Raw genomic sequence first — 22,724 nt, forward strand, 5'->3', positions numbered from 1 at the left:
GAACAAAAGCAAGCCTGGCCTTTACCACCAGGGCCAGGGAGGGTTGCCGTTTGCAAATATGAGATCCAGTGGGAAAGGCTGAGCTGAGGGGAGCACCTGTGGGCATATTCCAAGCCGAACTCCCACTTTGCCAAAACAAGCCAACTAACGCTCGCTTTCGGTCCCTTCTTAATCTCACAAGGATCCAGTCAAAATACACTGTTTCCCCACAATTGCAGAATGGGGGGGGGGGATGTCGTGGGAAAGGGAACGTGGAAACAGCCTCGGGGGAGGGAAGCGGAGGGAGAAGGGCCTGGGCAAGGGACCCACAGCAGCCAGCACCTTCGGCAAAACAAGAGAAATACCCAGTTTAAGGCTGTTATCTCCTTTATTCAAAAAATAAATATCTCACTTTGAGTCAACAGATTTCAAATCACATTAAGCACAGAGAAGAAACACTGTCCCTTCAGAACATGTGAACGGGAAAAAGAAAACATGTTCCAGAGGATGGATCAAGGGCAGCTCTGATTCCGGCAGCTTCACCCAGAGCCCTCCCTCCAGGCACCGCTATGCATCCATTTCAGGAGAAAAAGAAACACACGGACACACTGCTCTGAAGTCTGAAAGGCACATGAAGTGGACCATCAGGTGTATGGCACATTCACCGATAAAATGTTCCCTATTCCCTCCAAAGAAAAGTAGAGAAACTTTAACCAAGTCGAAGACCAGGGAAGACAGGACTTTCCTGCCCTGCACCCAGCACTGTGAGCATGCGCAGAGGAAAGCCGGATTTCCTTCGCCTCCCACTCCCCATCCGCAGGAGTGGAGGCTCACTCAGTGACTGCAGGGCGCGTGGCCACATACACAAACACGACGATCAGGACCACGACCGCAGCCAGCGTGGGCAGCACCACCGTGGTGATCTGCCGCCGGGCCTCCTGCATGGCCTGCTTGCGTTCCTTCTTGTCCCTGGACGTCTCCTTCTTTGGCTTCCCTTTGAGCTGCCGCATCTTTGTTAGGAAATGCTGGGGAGACGAGTGCAGAGAGGCTGGAGGAAGTCCACACTGTCCAGGCGGGGACCCTCTGTAAAGAAAACCACCACGGTCAAGATGGAAGGAAACGGGAGGGAAGAAATCTCAGGGCTGAGATGACTCGGTAAGAGCCCTCGGGTGTACACAAGGAACCTGTGTTCGAATCCCCAGCAGCACATAAAAAGCCAGGCTGGCTGCACATGCCTCTGGTCCCTACATTGAGGAATAGAGACAGGAGGATCCTCAGAGTTTGCTGACCAGACAGAAATAACCAAAACTGTGAGCTTCCAGTTCAGAGAGAGGCCCTGCCTCAAGACAGGTAAAGAGCAGAAGACACTCCACTGCCTGCTCCGGCCTGGTGTGTAACAAACATTCCATCCCAGAGGTTCGAAAGGACACACGAGGCCCCTCCCGCCCCAAGGTTAGAAGCAGGGAGCACCGAAGAGCCCCAGAGCAGCCTCGCCACCGCCACCCGGGAGTCATACAGAGAGCCCCAGGCTCGCAGGCTCGCGAGTAGCGGTGTTGGGGAGGCTTTTGGGGATGCCGCTGAGCCACCTAGGCTCCTGTGAAACCCCAATAAACTCACTGCTTCACCAAGTGGGACTGCGACGTTACTTTGGCCTGTTGTCAGTTCCCTTTTCACATCTCCTCAGGAATAGTGTCATATAACGTCACATGTACACACACGGGCATGTGACCCACACACGTTCATGTAACACACACACACACACACACACAAAGAAATCACAAAGTTCAAAGCAAATACAGTAGGGGTATTTGCAACTTGGAAGTCAGGGACTAAGAAGAGATCATGCCAAGCTCTCGGCCAAAGACAACTTCATCTTTTCACAGGTTCCTTGACCCATGTAGTCCAAATTCTCCTGAGCACCCATGAGTGCTGGGCGCCCTGCAGGAGCTGAGGCTAGAGGTCTCCTCAGCAGTGCTCTCTGCCTATAACCTTGGGGAGGGAGTATCTAGTTAGTCCCAGGACTCCCAAGGCAGACCAGAACATCCCTCTATACCTTCCTGGGATGGAATGCTTGTTACACAGCAGTGGAGCCGTGGTCCTCTGCTGCTCCTGGCCTTATCCCCTTGAAGCAGGGTCTGCCTCCAGAGCCCACACTGCCGGTGCAGGGTGTGCTACAGGCAGAGTGGAGGCTAGACCACACCCACAGGGAAGGGCGGCTGGCTGCACCCATTGACTCAGCCTTTCTCTTGTGAATTCTGAGGGGTCTGGAAATAAATAGAAATCCTCAGACAACCACAGCACAACCTCTCTATAAAAGTCTGCTTCTCGCCAGGCGTGGTGGTACACACCTTTAATCCCAGCAATTGGGAGGCAGAGGCAGGCAATCTCTGTGAGTTCGAGGCCAGCCTGGTCTCCATAGCGAGGCCACTGGGTCTCCACAGTGAATCCAGGCCATCTGGGGCTACAGGGAGACCCTGTCTCAAAAAAAAAATCTGCTTCTCATTATAGGAAAAGCTGACGACCCAGCACTGTTGCTTCCTTAAGGCTTGGCAGTGAAGGGAACCCCAGGCTTTACCAATTCTCTTTAACCTTTAAGGTGCCTGTGGGGAAGCTCGGCTGTGCCACCTAACGGTTACATGGCAGGTGGCAGGTTACCGCCCCAGGCCTTAAAGTCATCATCTGAACAGCGAGAACCCTGTGTGGAAAGAGCATGCGACCATGGGGCCCTCCTGGGGTCACCACCACCACACAACTGCCTGCAGCCCTCCCCAGGCCTTAAAGTCACCATCTGAACAGCGAGAACCCTGTGTGGAAAGAGCATGGGACCATGGGGCCCTCCTGGGGTCACCACCACCACACAACTGCCTGCAGCCCAGGCAGAGCTTCCCCAAGCCTCGTTCCCAGCCTAGGCGGCTCCACAGCAGCCTCCACCCATGGCCTGAAGGCGGAACAAGGCTCAGCTGGGGGGGGGGGGCACTAGAACAGAACCTCACAGTCCTGTGTCAGGCTTTAGGATTCCCACCACAGACCGGGGGGGAGGGGGGGGGGGAATAATGTCCTCCAGTGGTTACCGCCTACAAATAGTGCCCCCCCAATGGCTTCTGACTGATGGCAGGACAGCATCAATCATCTTCCCAAACAAGCCCTAGCAACACCCTGGCCTGCAGTCGTTTTATAGATGAGCTGCTGGACAGTCTGACCCTCAGCTGTCTCCCAGAGTTCCTGCAGGCTGGTCCATGGCACAGTAAGCCCCTAAGTTAAGCGCCCAGCCACTGTGGTTACCAATGCAGGGCCAGTTCAGCCCTGTTTCTTCAGCTGCTGGTGGTGTCCTCCCACACATATGCAGGTGGCATTCAAAGGCACAAACCACCAAGATGGCCAGCTCTAGACATTTGCAAGATACGTTCAGTTTTCTGAGGCTAGAAAAAAGCCTTGAGAGACTCAGGAATGGTACAGGCTTGGTCAGGATTTAAAGGACCAATACAGTCTAAATTTGGGGTTCTCTGACAGGCTGTGGGCAGACCTGCTCACCTGCAGAGCTGGGGCAGTGAGAGGAAGCATCTCTGAGGTCGTAACTGAGAAGATCCTTTTGTGGAAAGGGAGCAGCTTAGACAGATGCTGGGAAGAACATGGGGCTGGGGGCAAGCCAGGAAGGGGCGTCAGCTGCAGGGTGAGAGGCCTAAGGAGAGGGATGGCGCACTGGACGGCAGAGGTCCAGTTCTCCAGGCCTTCATTTCAAGGACAGCACAGGCTGGCCAGCAAGTGACACAGGGAGGCGCAGGGAGCAGCGTCCTGGGGAAAAGGGCAACAGGCCAGGATGCCGGTGTCTTGGACTTGGACAGTGCATGTGGAGAGGAGGGTGGAGTTACATGCTGGAGCTCCAGCGGTTACCGGCAGACAAGATGTGGCCCGTGAGGACCTGGCAGGGGTGCGGAAGAGGAGACCAAGGTCCAGAGGCACGAGGTGGCCACTAGCGGGTGGTGATACCATCTCATAAGATGTGAGAATGGACAAGAGGGCCAGGCATGCTGAAGAGCAGATTACAGAAAGAACATTAAGAGCTCTGTTCACACCTGCCCTTGTGCCGTGAAACTGTCTCCTGGGTGTTGCCATGGAAATATCCAGGAGGCAGCTCAGAGTCCGGAGCTGGCTCTGGCTGCAGATCTGCAGTAGGACCAGGAGAGGTCACCACAGCAAGGTAGACAGAGGAGAGAGCCCAGGACTGAGCCCTGCCCACACCCCTGAGAGCTGTGGGTCAGGAGACTTGGAGAAGAGGCAAAGAAGGGGAGAGAACAGAACGCACATCCATCCCGAGCCCAGAAGAGCCAAAGTCACTGCTGGGTGGACAGCCAAGATGAAGATAAGAACCACGCAACCCACACTGTGGTGGCTGCTTCAAGGGCGCTCAGTGGGGGTCAGAGGGTGGGAGAGGGTCAGACCAGTAGCTGTGTATGATTGCCAAGGTACCAGACCTCTTCTCACTTGTATGAGAAGAGCTTGTCTCAAAATGTGATTGAGCACACCACCTTTTTCCTTGAGAGAATTTTGCTACAGGGGAGACGGAGGGGGAGAGGGAAGGAGAATCCTTGGCTAAACACACTCAATACATAGCTGCTTTCCATGTTAGCAGGGTCTGCACTGAGGACACAGGGGGGCAGGGTCTGCACTGGGGACACAGGGGGACAGGGTCTGCACTGGGGACACAGGAGGACAGGGTCTGCACTGGGTACACGGGGGGGAGGGCAGGGTCTGCACTGGGGACACGGGGGGCAGGGTCTGCACTGAGGACACAGGAATGTCAGGTCTGCAGTGGAGGAAGACAGGAAGGAGTTCCTGGCTTTGTTCTTTGTTTGATTTAATTGAAGAACTTAGGAGTCAGAGCTGGAGAAAATGAGGCATGAAATAATTATCCCAAAGGGAAGAAAAGCAGACTTGGGGTAAAACAGCGGCCTAAGTGGTTCACATTAACTGCCCACACTCTGACCACTGAGCACACTGGGCACCCAAGTGCTGGCCTGAGTGAGTGAATCAAATGCTCTCCTGGGCCAAGGCTGGCTCTTGTGGACAGTGCCAGTACTTTGGAAGTGGGTAGCTTGCTTCAAATTGAGGCTGAGCCAACTGGCCTCCAGTTGTAGAATCTGAGATGTACAAAGTGATGTTGCGTCAGTCCACTTTCTCCACACGCAGAGCGGCCCTGGAGACCGTCTCACAGCTAAAGGTACCACAGCAGCTGTTCTTGAGTGAAAACAGCAGGGAATCCAGGACACAGCAGGGAACTGACTTCACTCTTTGGTCCAGCCTAGCTGGACCCAACTCTACCAAGGATCCTGTCCTGAGGTTATTGGAACGTGGTTCTGTTGATAAATGCTTTCACCTTGAGCTGCCCCTCTGTGCTGAACATCGAACACAGCCCTGACTCCTGCAAACCCCAATTTACACAAGGAAGGAACAGCACAACCTACTGCCAACACAGAGGACCTGACCAGAAGCCTGCACAGCCCCCACCCTCCACACACCCCAGGGGATCTGATACCCTCTATGCGCACACACACACACACACACACACACACACACACACACACACACACACACTTTACTTCCCTCTGCCTTCTTTGGGGCCACTTCTGTGTTCCTCACAGAGAGGAAATAAAGAAGCTAAACTCAAAACCTCAACAGGTTTCCTTTAAGCCAGCAGCTCAAGCCTGTCTTTCTTCTACTTCCCAATGGGATTCCCTTCACATACACTATCACGTTCTTAGATGCACTTTTTCCAGTGTTGAGATCACAACATACATACCCGTGGTACCAAAACAGATGGACGCTGATGCCACCAATGAGTCACCCCCAGCCTCTAGTTCCCCTTAACCAAGGAAACTGAAGTCACAAACACTGGATTCCACCCATTCTAATGAGACCTCAGGGGCTGTGCCTCACCCTGACCAACAGACGCCCATGGCAACTAACCAATCCTGGAACCTTCCACCTGGCAAGAGCAGTGGGGAGACACCAAGGAGGGACATGGGGGACACACCAGGATGGACACAGGGACAGACATCGGGACAGACACTGGGACGGACACCGGGACGGACACCGGGAGGGACACAGGGAGGGACACAGGGACGGACACTGGGAGGGTCACCGGGACGGACACAGGGAGAGACACAGGGACGGACACCGGGACACAGGGACGGACACCAGGATGGACACCGGGAGGGTCACCGGGAGGGACACAGGGACAGATACAGGGAGGGACACCGGGATGGACACAGGGAGGGACACAGGGACGGACAGAGGAAGGGACACCAGGACGGACACCGGGACGGACACCAGGAGGGACACAGGAGATGTAGAATTGCTACAGCTACGATTCTTACCTGATTACAACTATACAATCTTCTACATGTATGAACTGATGGACATGTATGTGCCATATGTTCTTAGATGACTCTTTTTCCCAGCGTGGAGATCAAATGTGCATGGCATTGACTCCTACTAGGGAAACAGCAGGGAGTGAGACCCTGCAGTGAGAACAGGGCTGAACTTCAGCTCGGCCCACGCAGATGGCGGCCTCAGGCACGGCACTAAATCCTTCTCGTCCCAACTTTCCTCTGTAACCTGGGGTGGGAGGGCTGTTTGTACAGTTGCTGAAGCTCCAGGCCAACACGCAGCACCCAGTGCACCAATGGGCCACACGCTGAGGCCCTCAGCGGCCCGTGGAAGCTTGCGACCCAGAGAGGGCTGCTCAGGTGAGTGAGGCTGGAAACACCCAACAGCTCTGCTCTCTGAGGGTTCCTCACAGCCCGATCAGCCCTTGAGCAGGTACGTCAGAAGGCTGGTTCATGCTACCAAGGCAGGCTCTGGAGAACTCCCTCCCGCCCAGACCTGCTGAACCCACTCTGCCTGAGTGGTGGCTGAGCATTTAAACTCTCCTGGAGAGATGGCTTTGTGGCTAAAAGTGCATTCTACTCTTGCAGAGAACCCAAGTTCAGCTCCCAGCACTCACACAGACGGCTCACAACGGCTCACAACTGCTCGTAACTCCAGCTCCAGGGGATGCAACGCCCTTTTCTGGCCTCTGCAGGCCCCTGCACTCATGTGCATATACCCTCACAGAGACATACACATAATTTAAAATAATTTTTAAAAATCTTTAAAATGTGGCTGAGCTCCAAAATGAGCTGTACTGCATAACACAGACCAGATTTTAAAGGCTTAGTGCCAAAATTAAAAGTGCAAACTACTTTACTATAAGGTTTATATATGGATTACATGCTGAAATGATAATATTTTGGATATTTGGGCTTGGATAAAGTTAGCTTTGCATGCTTTCTATTTCACTTTGGCTCCTAGAAACAGTAATTCCCCCAGCAGCTTCCACGACGCTCTTCAGACACTGCTGTGCTGGAGCTAGGAGTCCCACTCCATGCCCTCCCTAGAACCTTCAGCAGGCTCCACCCACAACCCCAAGAACTCCCAGGCCCTTTGCTCAGCTTACAGGCCTCACGCCAATGGGCCCACGGCTGCCAGCATGCCTGCACTTTCTGAACTCACAGCTAATTCCGTACTGTTTGCCACAGTACACTTCCCTGCCCACTGTCGGCTGCGAAACCCTCTCAAGCTGTGCCCAGCCCTGCCAGAGCCTTCCCAAGCCTCTCTAGGCAGAAGCAATGGCTTATGCCTTTGCCACAGCACTGGCTGGTGGCCACCGCCTAACCAGCTGGGCCTCTGACCCCCAACTTCTTAGGAACTACAAATGTGTCTTGATGGCACTGGTAATCCCCCGGCAGGAAGCCTTGCATGTAAGAGGCAACTTAGCAGACGTGCTGATGGAGGACCAAAGCTGGACAGACAAGCAGTTCTTCAGCAAGGGAAGAGCTGCAGGCATGAACCATGCACCACAAGCCATACTTATTCCAAGTCCCACCAGATGGACATTTTTACCTCTGACCTGCATGAGGCTGAGATCAGTAAAGAATAATAAATTGCCCAAGTTCAGAGGCTACAAGGACCCCAGCACAATGTCAAGCCCACTGAAAACTCACAATAAACCTGCATGAAATAGTTAAGGAGTGAAATGACTGAGGATTTGAACCCAGACCCAATTCAAAGCCTACCCAATTTCTCTGTGACTGGTGCCACCAAAGTACCCTCAGCTCACAACAGCAGCTACTTTCCAAGTGGGACCTGCTAGGCTCCAACTAAAGTCCTCTACAAATGTGCCAGTCACACTGTACAGCCACGGAAATCAGGCTGGGAGCCAGTCCTGGATGGTACAAGAGACGTGCACCTGGGCTTCCAACCCAGTACTGCTCCCCGGCGGTCAGGCCACATGAAGACCTCCTTTCCTGCCATCGGCTTGGAAGGCCGAGGCTTCAGAAGGATGTGAGAGAACACGCAGGCTCTGCATTGGCCACTCGTTAAAAGTTGGCCTGCATCCTGCTAGAATGAGCACATGGGCTAGGCAGGTCTGAAGACCCCCAGGGTGAGTGCAGCTTGCTGTGTCTATCGCCACCCTACCCAGGGCCAAGAGCATCACAGGCTGCTGGAGAACTGCCCACCAAGCACAGCTTGACCTGGCCTTGGTCATGTTATGTCCCTGCGAACCGTGACAATTACATTGGACAACACAATCCATGAAGAGTCCACCAACCAGGCTCAGCAGACAGGCTGTTGTCAATACACGCCTCCCTCCTCAGGAGCCAGTGGTTGCCTATCTTCAGAGAAGATAGTTTACAGATTAAGACCATGGCAGCCTTTATCTGCTATGTCAAAATGAGGAACATTTGAGTGACAGCCCAGCTCAAGATGTCTGTGAGGAGCGTCACCATTCTTCACGTAGCCGTGACTAACCACCATAGGCAGCATCAGGAGGGCCAACCTGCACCCTGCTTCAGAACCCAGAGAAGCTGTCCCGGCTTCAGGGAGACATACATCCACTTTGAGAGCTACAGCCATGAGGTTCATCACATGCTCTGGTTTTACTTTATGTCCCTGGGATTTAGCCATGATGGACCTGTAACCAGCTCACTCCAGTCTGGTGCAGAGTGGGGTCAGGCATCATGCGGGCTGCCAGGGGACTGTGCAAGATGGGGTCCTGACTCCCGCTGAGCACCTCTAACATAAGTGCCTTCTCATGGAACACACACAGGGACAGTGAGAGCCATGCAGGGGACACGCAGGTGCTGGCTCCTCTGAGCCCTGCTGTTAACAGGCCAAACGTCAGACAAGCATGGCCAGACTGGACAGCAAGAGGGAGGAGGGAAGAGGAGTGGGGGGGGGTCATGGCTCCAGACAGACAGACGCACTCCTCACAGTGAGGGCACAAGGATCAGGAATGTACATAATCGACAACATCACTACCAGCTACTCCTACATAGAAATCCCAGAGCACAAAAGAACCTTCGGGAGGGGCTGCTGAAGGGCAGCAGTGCCAAGTGCCAGGGTTCTCAATATACCAGGGAAGTAGCATTTCTTTAGCACCCAGGGTTCGCAAAGGGCTCACTTCACCCTCACAGTCTCTCTGCATGGCACGTACTACAGCCTCACTTCACAAGAAGAGCGAGCACACAGAGCAATTAAGGGCATGCCAGGGTCACGGCCCAAGCCCAGTAATTCTAGGATCCCTGACCCTGGCCAGTAACTCGGCCTCTCAGACCTTCAATTACCCCATTGTAAAGCCAGAATAAAATGCCTCTCCTTCAAATAGCTTCTGAGTATGTACTACATACACATCAAGGACAATGCCAAGGAGGCAGCTGTGACCCAAACAGGCAAAAGCATTGCCTCCTGGGAGGAAAGCTGTCTTCATTCATAGGGAACATGAGCAGGCAGACAGCCCGCCTGAGGCTGCCAAGAGATGGAAGCAGGCCTCAGGAGAAAGGAGGTGAGGAACTGCCTGGGAAGGTGTCTGGAAAGACCATCCAGGTGGGCAGGCAGGGTAGGGCTGGGCCCTCCAGTGGGCATGCCTGGCACAGCCAAGCAGGACACAGAGGCCAGGAAGGCTGCAGAGGACAGGACAGGAGGAAGGGCCCGAAGGTCAGAGAGTGGGAGCAGGCCAGGGTGCGGTGGAGACCAAGGTGCGGGCTGCCCACATTTTACAAGAACTCTGAGGGACGGCGACTGGGGATGAATTTTTCATGTGAGGTGGGCTGACTTGGTCCAGGGGAAGGGCGGGTACGGTCAAGAGTGGTCCCATACTGAGTGTCTTTAGAGGAGAAGCTGACAGGTTGAGTAAGTAGCATGGAAAAAAAAAAAAAAGAAAGAAAGAAACAGTCTCTGATCTGACAACAGACTGAGGCAGGAAGACATGGGGTGCAAAGAGAGCAGGGTCTAGACACATCTACTGGCTGTGATCCTACATGCGCTACAGAGACACCGAGTAGGCAGTGGGACACAAGGGCCAGCCTGCAGTTGAGGGAGAGCTGGTCTGCATTCAGGACTGTGGGAGATGAGGCATGGGCAGAGAAAGACACACGGGAACAGGCCAAAAAAGGGTCCCAAACCAAGTTCTGCTGCCAGGATTGTGGAGAGTTAGAGGAACCAGTAAGAGATTAAAAGGAGTGTCAGGAAAAAACAAGAATAGCTGGTCTTGTGGTCAAGTGAAAGTGTTTTGAGGGAAGGCGCTCACCAGCCTGTGGCCCCAGGGGCCTCAGAACCTCTGAGAACCTCTGAGCTCTCCGGCAGAGGGGGCAGGGCACAGGAAGGCTGGAGGCAGGGAGCGCGCAGCACTCCGCACATGCACAAACACTGCACATGAGGACGCGCAGGCCAAGTCCCAGCTCTGCCCTTTGTCGGCTGTGTGACGGCAAGCAGGTCACTTGATCTACACCTCAGACCTCTCACCCGAAAAATGGGGTGAGTCGCGTGTGAGAACAGGGCCTTGTGCTAAGTACAAGGAGGCAGTAGCTCTCCTCGTGACAGGGAGTAGAGACAAAGCAGCTGTCCGTGAGAAAGCACCAGGAAAGAGGCCACCAGGCAGCAGGCAGGCAGGGGAGGCAGGAAAGTCAGGACACCTGTCCGGGTGAGGCATGCCTGTGCCGAAGGCTGCAGTGTCTGGCACAGCACAGAGCCCAGCGTAGCTAAAGGCCACGCAGCTCACAGCCTAGTCTGGCTGCTGCCAGCCGTGCAGAAAACACTACTGAATTCTCCATTCTGTTCCCTGAAGCCACAGCTTTCCTGCCGCAGTGTGAGTGGCTGTCCCATTTCCCAGGCTAACTTACGATCAGATTTCTCTCCTGCTTGTGAGAAAATAGTATTGGCTTCAATTTCTGGAGACCGAAGAGGCCCTCAGGAGCACAGGCTGGCTTTGTACACACCTTCCAAGATCCGAGGTCCAGCATATTAATAAGGGGTAGGCTGTACGTTGGAGAAATTGTGGCTCTGGCAGACAGACCCTGAACGAACGAGAAGGAGGCCAGGCTGGACGGCCTCTGGGGTGAGTGTCTTCCACCTCCAGGAGAAACCAAAGGACTCTGGAAGAGGAACCAGAGACCGCAGAAGAAATTTTGCCAGCAGGTAAAAGACAGACCCCAGAGGTGCTGACATTCTCTACCCTGACCCCTCTCCACTGATGACCAGGTGGCTCTGAGACGGAAATGGAGGTCACATGTGCACAGGTGCTCAGGAACATGGCTGGCTCTTCTGAGCACGGCCATTCCTTGTCCAGACCTGGAGGAACCCCCGACTTCACCCGCTCCTCAGTTAGGTACTTTAAGAGAGCGGTCATGTCAATAAGCACTGCCACTTCATCACCTCACTAGACAGCTCAACTCTGCAACAGCTCAAGCCTAAGGCAGGCAGGGGAGGAATCCGTGAAGGCATGCAGGCCAGGCAATTGCATGTGTTGTTTGGTCTAAGGCAGTGTTTCTCCAACTTCTCCATCTGAAATGACTGCCCATCATCTCCAGAGGTCAGGTCAGCGTCACTCCCAGCCTAAGAAGGAAACTTCACTTGTCTCTTGTGTTGTCTTCAAATGTCAAGGCAGCATACAAAACAGTAGTCTTGTTTGAGTAGGCTGTCGTACACCATGATGAGGCTGCCATGGTGCTCAGTGATCCCTGACAACATCCTCTGGCCTCTGGCTCTCCCTGGTCACCAGGTCCCCATCCCAGAGGCCAGAAGTCAGTTTTGAGATTAGAGAACTGGACCACAGATAAGCGGACAGTGGATGGCTGGTGTCAAAACTGGGCAGTGCAGCTCCACAGCCTGCTCCTCACTACTAAGCTATGCCACAGTGTCCTCCAAGGATCCATATTCACGATGTCTTAAATGTCATTCCCCCCATATCTTTGGACGAAGCATATTCCTCACGAGGACACAGCCCATCCCCCTGTGTTTCTGCCTTTGCCCCTGGTGGACATACTCCTGTGCACCCCAGAAACAGAACAATGCAACTTGACCATGACTTGTCAACCTGCCCCTGCATGTCCACGGCCAGATGGAGGCATGGCACCTTCTCCTTGCTAGACAAAAACAGCCCTCCTGCCCTCTCAGGTACGAGCTTCACTAACAATCAAGATTATAAACATCCGCTGTTTACAGCATCTTTAAAATGAAAAATTTCATCTCTAAGCTAAATAGTAGTAAGTTCATTACAGAGCCCTGCAGATGGCAGACATACCCCAGGGAAAGAGCGAGGGGCTACCTGCATTTATCAAACAGGAAGAGAAACACCCTGTCCCCAAAACTGTACTTCTGGGCCTTCCTCTCTCAAGAAACTGGAGCTTACCTCATTTCCCAGGGCGACCTGGAGAGAGGCAGGAAGAACTCCCTCTCATTCATTTTTTCAACAAACGCTTGCTGGACACCAAAATACAGCTTCACTCACCAGCTCCACTGTCCAGACACTTCGTAAGCACCTCCCACAGGCCCCACGCTGCCTGACTGACCAGTACTCACTAGTCTCCGAATATAAGGCCATCTTGATATGCTAGATGTATGACCCTAGATGTATGAGCTCCAGTTCCAGATGAGGAAACAATAAATGTGTGCTGTGTGGAGAAGCAAAGTGCTATGAAGAACAGAAAATGAGGGCTGGAGAGATGGCTCAGCAGGTAAGAGCACTGGCTGCTCTTGCAGAGGACCGGGGTTTGAGCCCCAGCACTCACATTCTGACTAACATGCAACCCCAGTTCCAGGGGATCTAGCACCCTCTTCTGACCTCCATAGGCATTGCACAACACAGGTGCACTTATGCGCATGCAGGTAATACGCTCATACACATAGAATGAAAAAAAAAATTTAAAGAATGAAAGATGAAGCCAAAAACGGAGGAAGGGCTGATGCAGGCAGACTGCCTTTCTGATTAGAAGGGGGACGAACGGAAGGACCGGGTGGCGTGGTGCCAGGGAGATGAAGGTCCTGAGGCAGGAGAGGCCCAAAAGGTGTCGTGTTCTTCAAGGGCAGCTAGATCAGAGAGAGGGGGCTGACATGGTGGATGACTCAGAGACACGGAGAGCAGCGGGGCTGGGAAGATCAGTCAAAGAGCCTCCACACCCACTCGCACCGATGCCTCAAGGACTATCATCTGGTGTCACCGGAGGCCTGTGACTCCTGACAAAATTGAGTATTCTGCAAAAGACACACCCAAGGAAAGCTGTTCTCCAGCATTTACCCTGTGCTGGGCATTCCCTGGCGTCTCCCAGAAGTGGCTCTGGGGTGGTGGAAGGAGGATGAGTCTGTCAGACAATGAACTTGAGCTCGTGAAATTGGTTTTCACTACCAAATGAATAAATACTGAACTTTAAACATCCTCTTTTGCGTTGAACTTGGGCTGACTTACCAACCTGAACACTAAGGGTGATGGCTTGAGTGAACAGCACAGACCCAGACAGCTGCCACGTCAGGAAGGCTGGCTTATCTCAGCCTCCCCAGTCTTCTAGGTCAGCATGGCCTCTGTCCACTCAGACCTTGGTGAGGCCCCTGCCATGAAGACCATCCAGTTGCCCGGGCATCGAGGTCCTGTGCGTGCTGAGTGCAGGCCTGGCCCGTGAGCACAGCTCACCCATCATCACACAGGGTAACAAGATACATACTTGCCTACTTGAATCTTCCCATCTCACTGTTAACTGTCGCTGCTCCTCTCTCACATGCTGCAAGGGCCAGAAGTAGCGGCTTTCCCTGGCCCTTCTCTCCCTCCTGTCCCTCCCTTTGAGAGCAGACTGCTCTCTTCCAAGCAGTCCTCCCACCCCCATGCTGACTACCTCTCATACCCACCCTGGTCTGCCCCAACATCCTAGAACCCAGGCCTTATCTTTGCTCAGGAGGATTTGCACAACAGTTCCCTGATCTGTTTTCTCCAACTCACTATGTTCTTAAGCTCTAGCATGCAAACATGCCTATCTCCTTCTAAAATCACTGGGTGAAGCATGCTATATCTGCCCAACCCCCACACTTTCCCATACCAGCAAAAACAGTATGGCAAATATCGAAAAGTCTCTACAGCAGCAGATGTGGGAGATTCGGACGCCTGCAGCCAAGGGGCACAAATGACTCACCTAAACCTCATGCCCATTTCAAGTCTGGTTATCGGAAACTTTTTAGCAAGAAAATATTGCTGGCATAAACACACGTGATGCTATATGCAGGGCTAAAAACCAACCAAATCATGTCACACTAATAATGAGAAAGTCAATCCAGCAATACTTGATCATTCAACATCTAGATTGCCCGCAGTTAGAAACTGTCACAAGTTCAAGACTGCTGACACAGCACAACCACAGCGCTGTTTCCGAGATCTTTGGAAACTCAAGGCTAGAGTGTCCAGGCTCGGAGGGACCAGGAGCACACTACTTGCACGCGTAGCAGGGCCCTGGCCCACAGCAGTGCCTACCATGGAGCTTCCCAAAGCCCCAGGACAGCTTCATTTTAGCACTGTGCCATCTTCTTTACATCGCTAGCCTGGAGTCAAGCTCTACACTGAACAGACTAGAGTTTTGAGTCTCACATCCATAAGAATGAATTAAAAGGGTTGGTTCAGCAGGTAAAGTGCTTGCTGCCAAGCCTGACAACCTGATTTGATCCCCGGGACCCTCACAAGAAGAGAACAGACTCCCAGAAGTTGTCCTCTGACCGCCACATGCCTCTCCCCCACCACACAGACACTACAATAAATATTTTGTAAAAAACAATAGGTTAAGCTAGGCATGGTGGTACATGCCTTTGATCCTAGCACTCAGGAGGCAGAGGCCTGTGGATCTCTGTGAGTTCAAGACCAGCCTGGTCTACATCAAGCATTCCAGGCCAGCCAGTAGTACTACATTGTAAGACCCTGGCAAAAAATAAATGAATAAATAATAATTAAATAGTTAATTTAATTAAAAAGTAAATCTTTAAAAACAAAACACAGATTAAAAGACTAACAGAAGTCTGGGAGTCCTATTGCAAATAGGAATCTGACCCAGTGACCCTTTGCCTGTAGGATTAAAGACATCACACCCACTGCTTAACCCTGTCCCAAGGACAGTCCTTTGGGATCTGCTCCTGCCCATCTGCCAGGGCTCACACCCCACCCTAGTATGCTCTCCCCCTCCCCCATGCCCCACAGCCACACTCCTTGCAACTCTCTTGCTATCTGAAGGGCCGGGTACTCCTCCCATCTCCCCACCCCTCCTGCTTGGAAAATTTCCCTCTAAGGCCCATCTCAATGGTCACATGACTTTTCACACTGAAGGTGAGGGGACCATCTCTGAGCTCCCAAGACACCTGGTTATAAACTCAACCCCAGTGCTCCTGACACCTGTAGGGTCTCCTCATGAGGCACTATCACTTTTGCTATAACTCATGAGTTACATTTCAGGTTTACGATCAGAGAACAGCTGTGCTAATTAGAGTCCATATTGCACCCAAAATCCAGCTAGAATTTCCGTACTCCCATTTGCACAGAAAGCCTTCCAGAATGGGGTATCAGATCAAGATGAAGGTGGCTTTTCAGAGGTATCCTGGCATGTGCAAACACACACAAGGGAAAGCTTTTGGTCAAGATAAAACACGGCTTCAGAACACCGCAGATGGCAGCCCTAGGGTCTTGTTTCTTGAGTTTTTTTTTTTTTTCTTGAGTTTTTTTCTGCCGGAGGACGCCAGCTTTTTCTCCTGCCAGCCTAGAATCGTTCCTGATTACCTGAGCCACAGCGCTACAGGGCATTCTTATGTCAAGACACTTGTAGAAGGACAGCTCGGGGAGTTGCAGGAGGCGTTACAATATTATTTAACCATGTACTTGTTATGAAATTATCAAGGTTGGGGCTGGAGAGATGGCTCAGTGGTTAAGAGCACTGGCTGCTCTAGTGGAGGACCTGGGTTCGATTCCCAGCACCCACATGGCAACTAACAATCATCCATAACTCCAGTTTCTGGGAGATCCGACACCCTCTTCTGATCTCCTTGGGCATAATAAAATATTTTTTTAAACTATCAAGGTCCAAAATGAAATGATTCGCCTGTGAGTTCCAGCTCTGGGGTTTATAGAAGAAATCACTCCTGTTCCATAAAACATTCACCTCTGGGAGTTTGCCAGCAATTCCACTGCATTTGGATATGTTCTTGCACTCTTCTAAGGAAGGCAGAAGTGAAAGAGAAAAGTACCCCAGACCACAAAGTCCTGTCCGCAGGTCTACAGGCTCCATCCAAGTGCTGGAGGAAGCCATAGGCAGACTGTGAGGAGGTGGGGGGAACCAGAGGACAATGGTCCTGTTTGCTCAAGATCATTCCAAGTAAAAACAGAGGGGTCAGAACAGAGGCAAAGGGGACACCAGGTAGCCAGCTAAGAGGCTTGGGCAGTCATCATCATAAACACCATGAGGCTGGCTTGGATGTGGGAGGGCAGTGGAGGAGGCCACGATTGTCGGGAGGAGCACCCCTAGGCTTTGAAGACTGAGGAGGACAAAGGTGACTCCGGACAGATGACTCTCCAGGTCCCGGCTTGAAAGTCAATTGAACAATCACACACCTTAAAGAGATGAAGGAGGCCTGCAAAGAGTTAAAATGTGTACACATTAAGCTTAAGGTACCCATGCCATAACCAAGTTTGCTAACTGTTGAACAAGACACAGAAAGGGCTACAGAGCACAGAGGAGTCTTGTGGGCACCTGAAGCTGGTCTCACTGCTGGCCTCTTCCTGTTGCTCTCAAGGTTGCTGAGGGTCCTGCCATTGGACCAGCATGAGGTGGGGTGCAACCAATGGGATCAACTCAACTAGGAGACACAGAGGCTGCTTTTATCCCCAGCTACACAGGCACTAGCTTTGGGGTTAAGAAAACAAAAACCCAAGTCCTGAGAGATGGCTCAGCGGTTAAGAGCAGTTGCTGCTCTTGTAGAGGACCCAAATTCAGTCCCCAGCATTCACAATTCACAACTGCCTGTAACTCCAGGGGATCTAATGCCCTCTCCAGGCCTCCCTGGGTTCCTGCACACTCAAGATGCACATAATCTTTGTTTCCATAATGAAAAACAAAGTGATGTCATTTGCAAGAAAATGGCCACAACCAGGGATAAACATGTTAAGCAAATGAAGCCAGTCTCAGAAAGTCAAGTATCATAGCTTTCTTGACTCTGTGGTTCCTGGATTTTATATGGATGTGTAAATGTGTATATGCGTGTGCGAGTGTGTGTATGTGTGACATGAAAGAGGCAAGGACGGACAGGACGTGGACACGGATACACATAGACAGTTTAGGGAGGGACTAATGTGGGGGGGCACAGACACACACAGACACACACACAGACACACACACAGACACACACACACACACATGACAGTTTAGGGAGGGACTAATGTGGGGGGATAAGGAGGGAAGGGGGATAAGGAGGGAAGGAAGCTACAAGGGGAAAGAAAAAGTACAATATATGCTTGTATGCAAATGTCCCTTCATAACCATACAGTATACAATGAATAGACGGGATGAAAAAGTAAGACTGAACTGCCTTGTACCAGGACTGGAAACACACAGCCTAACAGCTCTTCAGTTATAAGCATCATAACTGGGAGGTCTGCCTACTTCCTGACACTCAGGCTTCTAGGACTCCAGTTATGACTATTGATGTTTGGTCCTAGGCCCTGCACCTTAACACCTTGAGAGCACCATCCTGATTGGGGGATTTCAGCTATGCCCACTGGCAAATGGTGTTAGATACAGAGGAAAGGTCAGACTATTTCAGGAAACAATGGGGCATTGAAACTGCATCCTGCTCTTACACTAATCTGCCTCCCCTAGAGCCTGGCCTCACACTGTGACATCTGTTTTCCAACTTCCCCATCAAAAGAAAAAAATCAAATGTCAGTAGACAATCTGCATTCTAATTAAAAGTTGAATCCTGTTTTTTTTTTTTTTCTTTTTAGAAATTTCATTTAAGTAAATAATTCCACATGGCAATTCACTGTCACCTTGATTGATAGGAGCATTTGCAATTGTTTAAAATGGAAAGAGAAGACATGATTAGATACAGCAGGATTAAGCTGATCAGACGCTGTTTTAGCATCGTCTCGTTGACTCACAGGGTAAGACAACGTGGCATTTATACAAAATGATTACATTTCCAGCATCTAAGCAGCCCTAGGGGGGAGGTGCCCTTTCAAAGTTGACTGAAATGTCTCAGGAGGAGGCTTTCTGCCCTGCAAGAAAGCGGCAGGCGAGAGCAGGACACAGGGACAGAACAGCAACCCGAGGTTGGAAAGGGTGGTACTCTCAGGGCTCAAGGCACAAGCAGCTTGCCATGGATTCCAAAAGCAAAGACCAAGATGGCACAAAGGAGACAGCCCCGGACTCCATCCCACTGGCTCATGGCCTCAGTGCAAAGCTCAGACTTAGGAGCTTGTCTACAGACGAGAATCCCTCAGCGCAAGGCTCAGATTCCTGAGCTTGTCTGCTGAGAGGCTACCATCTGCGGCCTGTTTCCCAGACTGCTGGTAGAAGACAATCTGGTGTGATGTGCAGAATTACCTACAAGAGGGAACGTGCTCTAGACTGAGAGACTGCTGCACCTGCTGTCGCCTAGGAGGGGCCAGCACCCAGAAAACCCGTAAGATGAACGAGAAGTCTTTGGGATAATTGCAGGCACACAAAGAGTTTGAGAAGAGGAACAACTGGTTAGTTTAAAGTCAAAGTTTTTCGAGGGAAGACAGTTGCAATGCAACTGTTCATTGACTGAAGTTGCCTGGAGGCTCAGTGGATGAGGGTGATGTCCCAAACCCCTGCTGTGCAACCCTCATTCAACGCCAGACCCAGGGAGCCCAAAGCGGGCTAAGGTGGCATTTGATGAAGGCCTCAGAAGATGCACAGGAGGCCAGGCAAGGAGGAGGCATGTCCGGGTAACAACAGGGGCAGTGACCCCCAGGAGTGCCCCTGAGGACAGAGCTTTTACCTTTCTTCCAAGTCAAGAACCGCCGCTTCAATTATCTCAGCAGAGTGACTTCCAGTCAAGGTGACCTGGTTACTCCTGTTGGGAAATTAGAGGAGGTGTGAGAGGTGCTTGGGAATAGACTTTCACTCCTGACCCCCTTTTCAGGGATCCCTGCCTATGTTGAGAAGGCAGTGAAGGGTGACCACCTATCCCCACGGTCAGCTGCCCTGCCCCAAAGAGCACGTCCCGCTTCCATCTCCCAGCAGGCTGGCTGAGCTTTGTTCCCTACGTTCCTGAGAGTCCACAGCAATCCTCCACCAATTTAAACTTACATGAGGACATTCTTGTTTCTTGTAACAAACAATCACTATTTTAAAATGAGAGATTCAGGATTGGGTCTAAAAAAGGAAACCAAAATAGAAGGTGAAGGGATAGAGGCTTCTGAGATAAAACCTAAGAGCAATTAAAAAGACAAGTGCCAGGAACCTCATACCACTCTTCGAAAGTGTCAGGGGACAAAGGAAAGAGATGGGTGGGCCCAGAATACAGGACCAGAAAATAATCCCCAAACCCCAGCAGCATTAGCTGTTCGGATGGAAGCCTAGGCTGCAGAGAAAAGGGTACATACTGGGGGTGGGATCTGTAAAAGGCCAAAGGAAGAGTTTCCCTGAAAACGAGTCGTTAGGAGAATCTGGGTGAGTCTACAGCACAGGGATTGGGTGAACGCCCACGCCCATCCTTACTAGTGAAACCAGCAACCAAAGGAGGAACCTTGGTTTACTGATGTGGCTTCAGTCATCTGGAGGCTCAGCAAGGCCAAAGGGGCTAAAGAGACTCCACGCACGAGATGGTGGTAGGCACTGCTGTAGGATCTATTTTAGTGATCGTGCACACATAAGTACACACATACATAGACAAAAGGGCACAAATACACGCAAACACGATACACAAGCATACACATTCACACATAAACATACATGATCATACACACGAGAACTTTAAAGATGGATGGCAAACATCACTTGCCATATTTTCCCATTAGTTGTCGGGTTGGTGAATCAGGAGGTCGCTTTCTGAGGGCTTTGAGAACCCCGACTCCCACCCCTCCACTATGGAGCAGTGGCTGGCGAAGTTGAGGTCAAGGTACTAAAGGCGGCACTAGCAGAAAGCCTGGGAAGAGAAGGCATCTGGTTCTTCTGAGGGTCACAAATGCTGAAGGGAGGTATCTGGACTTCACTGGAGCAGTGTAAGACTTGGGATGCCTGCAGCCAGACCTATTCTAAGAAACACCATTCAGAAAGTATAGGGAGTCAACATGGGCTCCACAGAGAAGGGCCAAAACTGCCAAGTCGGAGGCAGAAGACTGGAAATCCGTCAGTAGGGTCATGGCCGCAGCTGCCCTCTCCCACCCACCCCTCGAATGGCTTCAGCTGAAGAGTGGCTAAACTGATCAGTTTTCTGTTGAAGTGCTACAACACACTTAGAATTTTAAACGTCGAAGTTTGAAAACAGAAACAAAACTATACACAACCTGGGAGACCTCACCTCCCCCGGTGTTCGAGTGCACTCTCCCCAAACACCTGCCCTCACTAACCTCACAAACACTCAGGGAGTTTCCAGGCTCCCAGACAGAATGGAGAAGGAACTCGGAGACTTGGCAGAAAAGGCTTTGACTTTGCAACGGAGGCTGCTGTCCTGCCAGACTTGCCCCGTTCAGTGTTCAAGTCCCTCTGCAAGCTTGCATCTCAGCCGTCACAGCAGATGACCTCAGAATCCTAAAAGTGTCTAAATGACAGTGCTCAGGAGCAGAGAGGATCAGAGGCACCACTGGGCCGCCCACAGGGGCGCACAGCTCCACACACTCTGATTGAGTGACTGAAAGTCACATACACCCTTTAATGTCACAATTCAGTTCCCAAACTCTACAGCATGGAACAGGAACAAAATGTAGCAGGCAAGAAGGCGGCCTCACACACGAGGTCAGCAACAGGAAAGCTTCTCACCAAGAAGAGACTATCAGGGAAATGGTGGTAGATTCATATATAAAATTTTATGAACCCACTAAAATCAGATTTTACACAGAAGTTGTAATAAGACAACTGCAATAACAGTTAATCCTTAAGTGGCTAGGTACTACCTGAAATATTTATGGTGATACACACACACACACACATACCCCTCCACTCCTCCTTGATGGTTACACCAACTAAGGGAGGCAAGTGTCTTAGTCTAACTTCCCACTTGGAAAATGAAGGAGCGGAGAGTCAAGACGCTTGCTCTAGGTCGTCTGGTCTGGCTTGCGAGAGATGGGCCAACCCAGTCCTGGTCCTCTTAAGCCCTGAAGCAGTGATTGATGGCCCCAGAGATGTCAGGCCCTTCCCGAATGTGGCCTTACATGCACAAGCACTCTTTCCAGATGTGATTAACAACCCTGAGAACAAACCAGGACTGGTTCAGGGCCAGTAGAGGCTGCACAGGGAGTTCACGGCCATTCTAAGCAACTTAATGAGACCCTATCTCAAAATTGGAAAAACAGAAAAAATAAATTAATAATAATAAACTTGTAAAATGAGGTCTGGAGGCTGGGACATAGCTCAGAACAGAGCGCTTACCTAGCACGTTTGAAACCCTGGGTCTGGTTTCAATCCTGGCACTGTAAATGATACACGACTTCAGCTGAGCCTGATCGCTAAACATAGTCACAATTGGGCTTGTTGACCGTTGTGCTCATTCATTAAGGGAGGGCCAAGCAGGGTCACTGGACCCTCACCTGAGTATCCAGCCACTCTTCCCAGCCAACTAGTCCAGCCTTGGAAGACAAAAGAAAAATAAGGAGGAACCCAATAGAGGGATGCTTTTGGAAGCCCTTGTCAAGAAACTCCAATGGACGCTCATATGAACATTTGAAAATTGCCCTGTTCTGACTTTTTTCTAGTTCCCTGTCTAGAACTTGTAATGCTAATTACTCTTGCGTTTACTTCTCCTTCACATCTCCCATTCATGATTCAAGAACTTTCTTTTCCCCTTAGAGACAAGAGTTATATAATTTGGGAGTCTTTTAGTTAGACCCACTGAAGGGGTACTCCAATTGCCTCGCCGTGCATCCCTGTTCACCATGGAAGAAGCCAGAGCAGTCTGTGTCCTGATTTCATATCCTCAAGTTGGGTAACCTCTTCAGAGGGTGTTGTGATAAGAATAGGAGGTCAGAATTTGCTAGGCAGTTAGGGAAAAAAGATTCCAAAGAAAAGTAGCCAGTTTCTTGGCTAAAACTCACAGTGTCCTTGGGCCTCTTAGCAACATACTCTGTTCCAAAGGCCAAAAATGTCGAAAATATTTGGGAGCTTTTATCTGATCCTTAAAAGATTTTAGGTTTACCTCTTCAGAGGGGGGAATGTTAGAGTAGCCAAAAG

General features: G+C 51.3%; 1 protein-coding gene across 3 annotated transcripts in view; it reads right to left on the minus strand.

Annotated features, from left to right (window-relative positions):
• Positions 1 to 348: 348 nt before the first annotated feature.
• Positions 349 to 22,724, minus strand: part of Smco4 (single-pass membrane protein with coiled-coil domains 4) — a 98,618-nt gene continuing 76,242 nt past the window's right edge. For all 3 annotated transcript variants that reach the window (XM_017795603.2, XM_017795604.2, XM_029558671.1), the window contains exons 2-3: positions 19,336 to 19,410; positions 349 to 1,062 (exon numbers count right to left, since the gene is read on the minus strand). In XM_017795603.2, coding sequence (XP_017651092.1) covers positions 810 to 1,062; positions 19,336 to 19,410 — 328 coding nt within the window. In that variant the 3' untranslated portion in view covers positions 349 to 809. The remainder of the gene's footprint in view (positions 1,063 to 19,335; positions 19,411 to 22,724) is intronic.

Source organism: Nannospalax galili, unplaced genomic scaffold, assembly GCF_000622305.1.
Source record: "Nannospalax galili isolate Female #2095 unplaced genomic scaffold, S.galili_v1.0 scaffold469, whole genome shotgun sequence".
NCBI lineage: Eukaryota > Metazoa > Chordata > Mammalia > Rodentia > Spalacidae > Nannospalax > Nannospalax galili.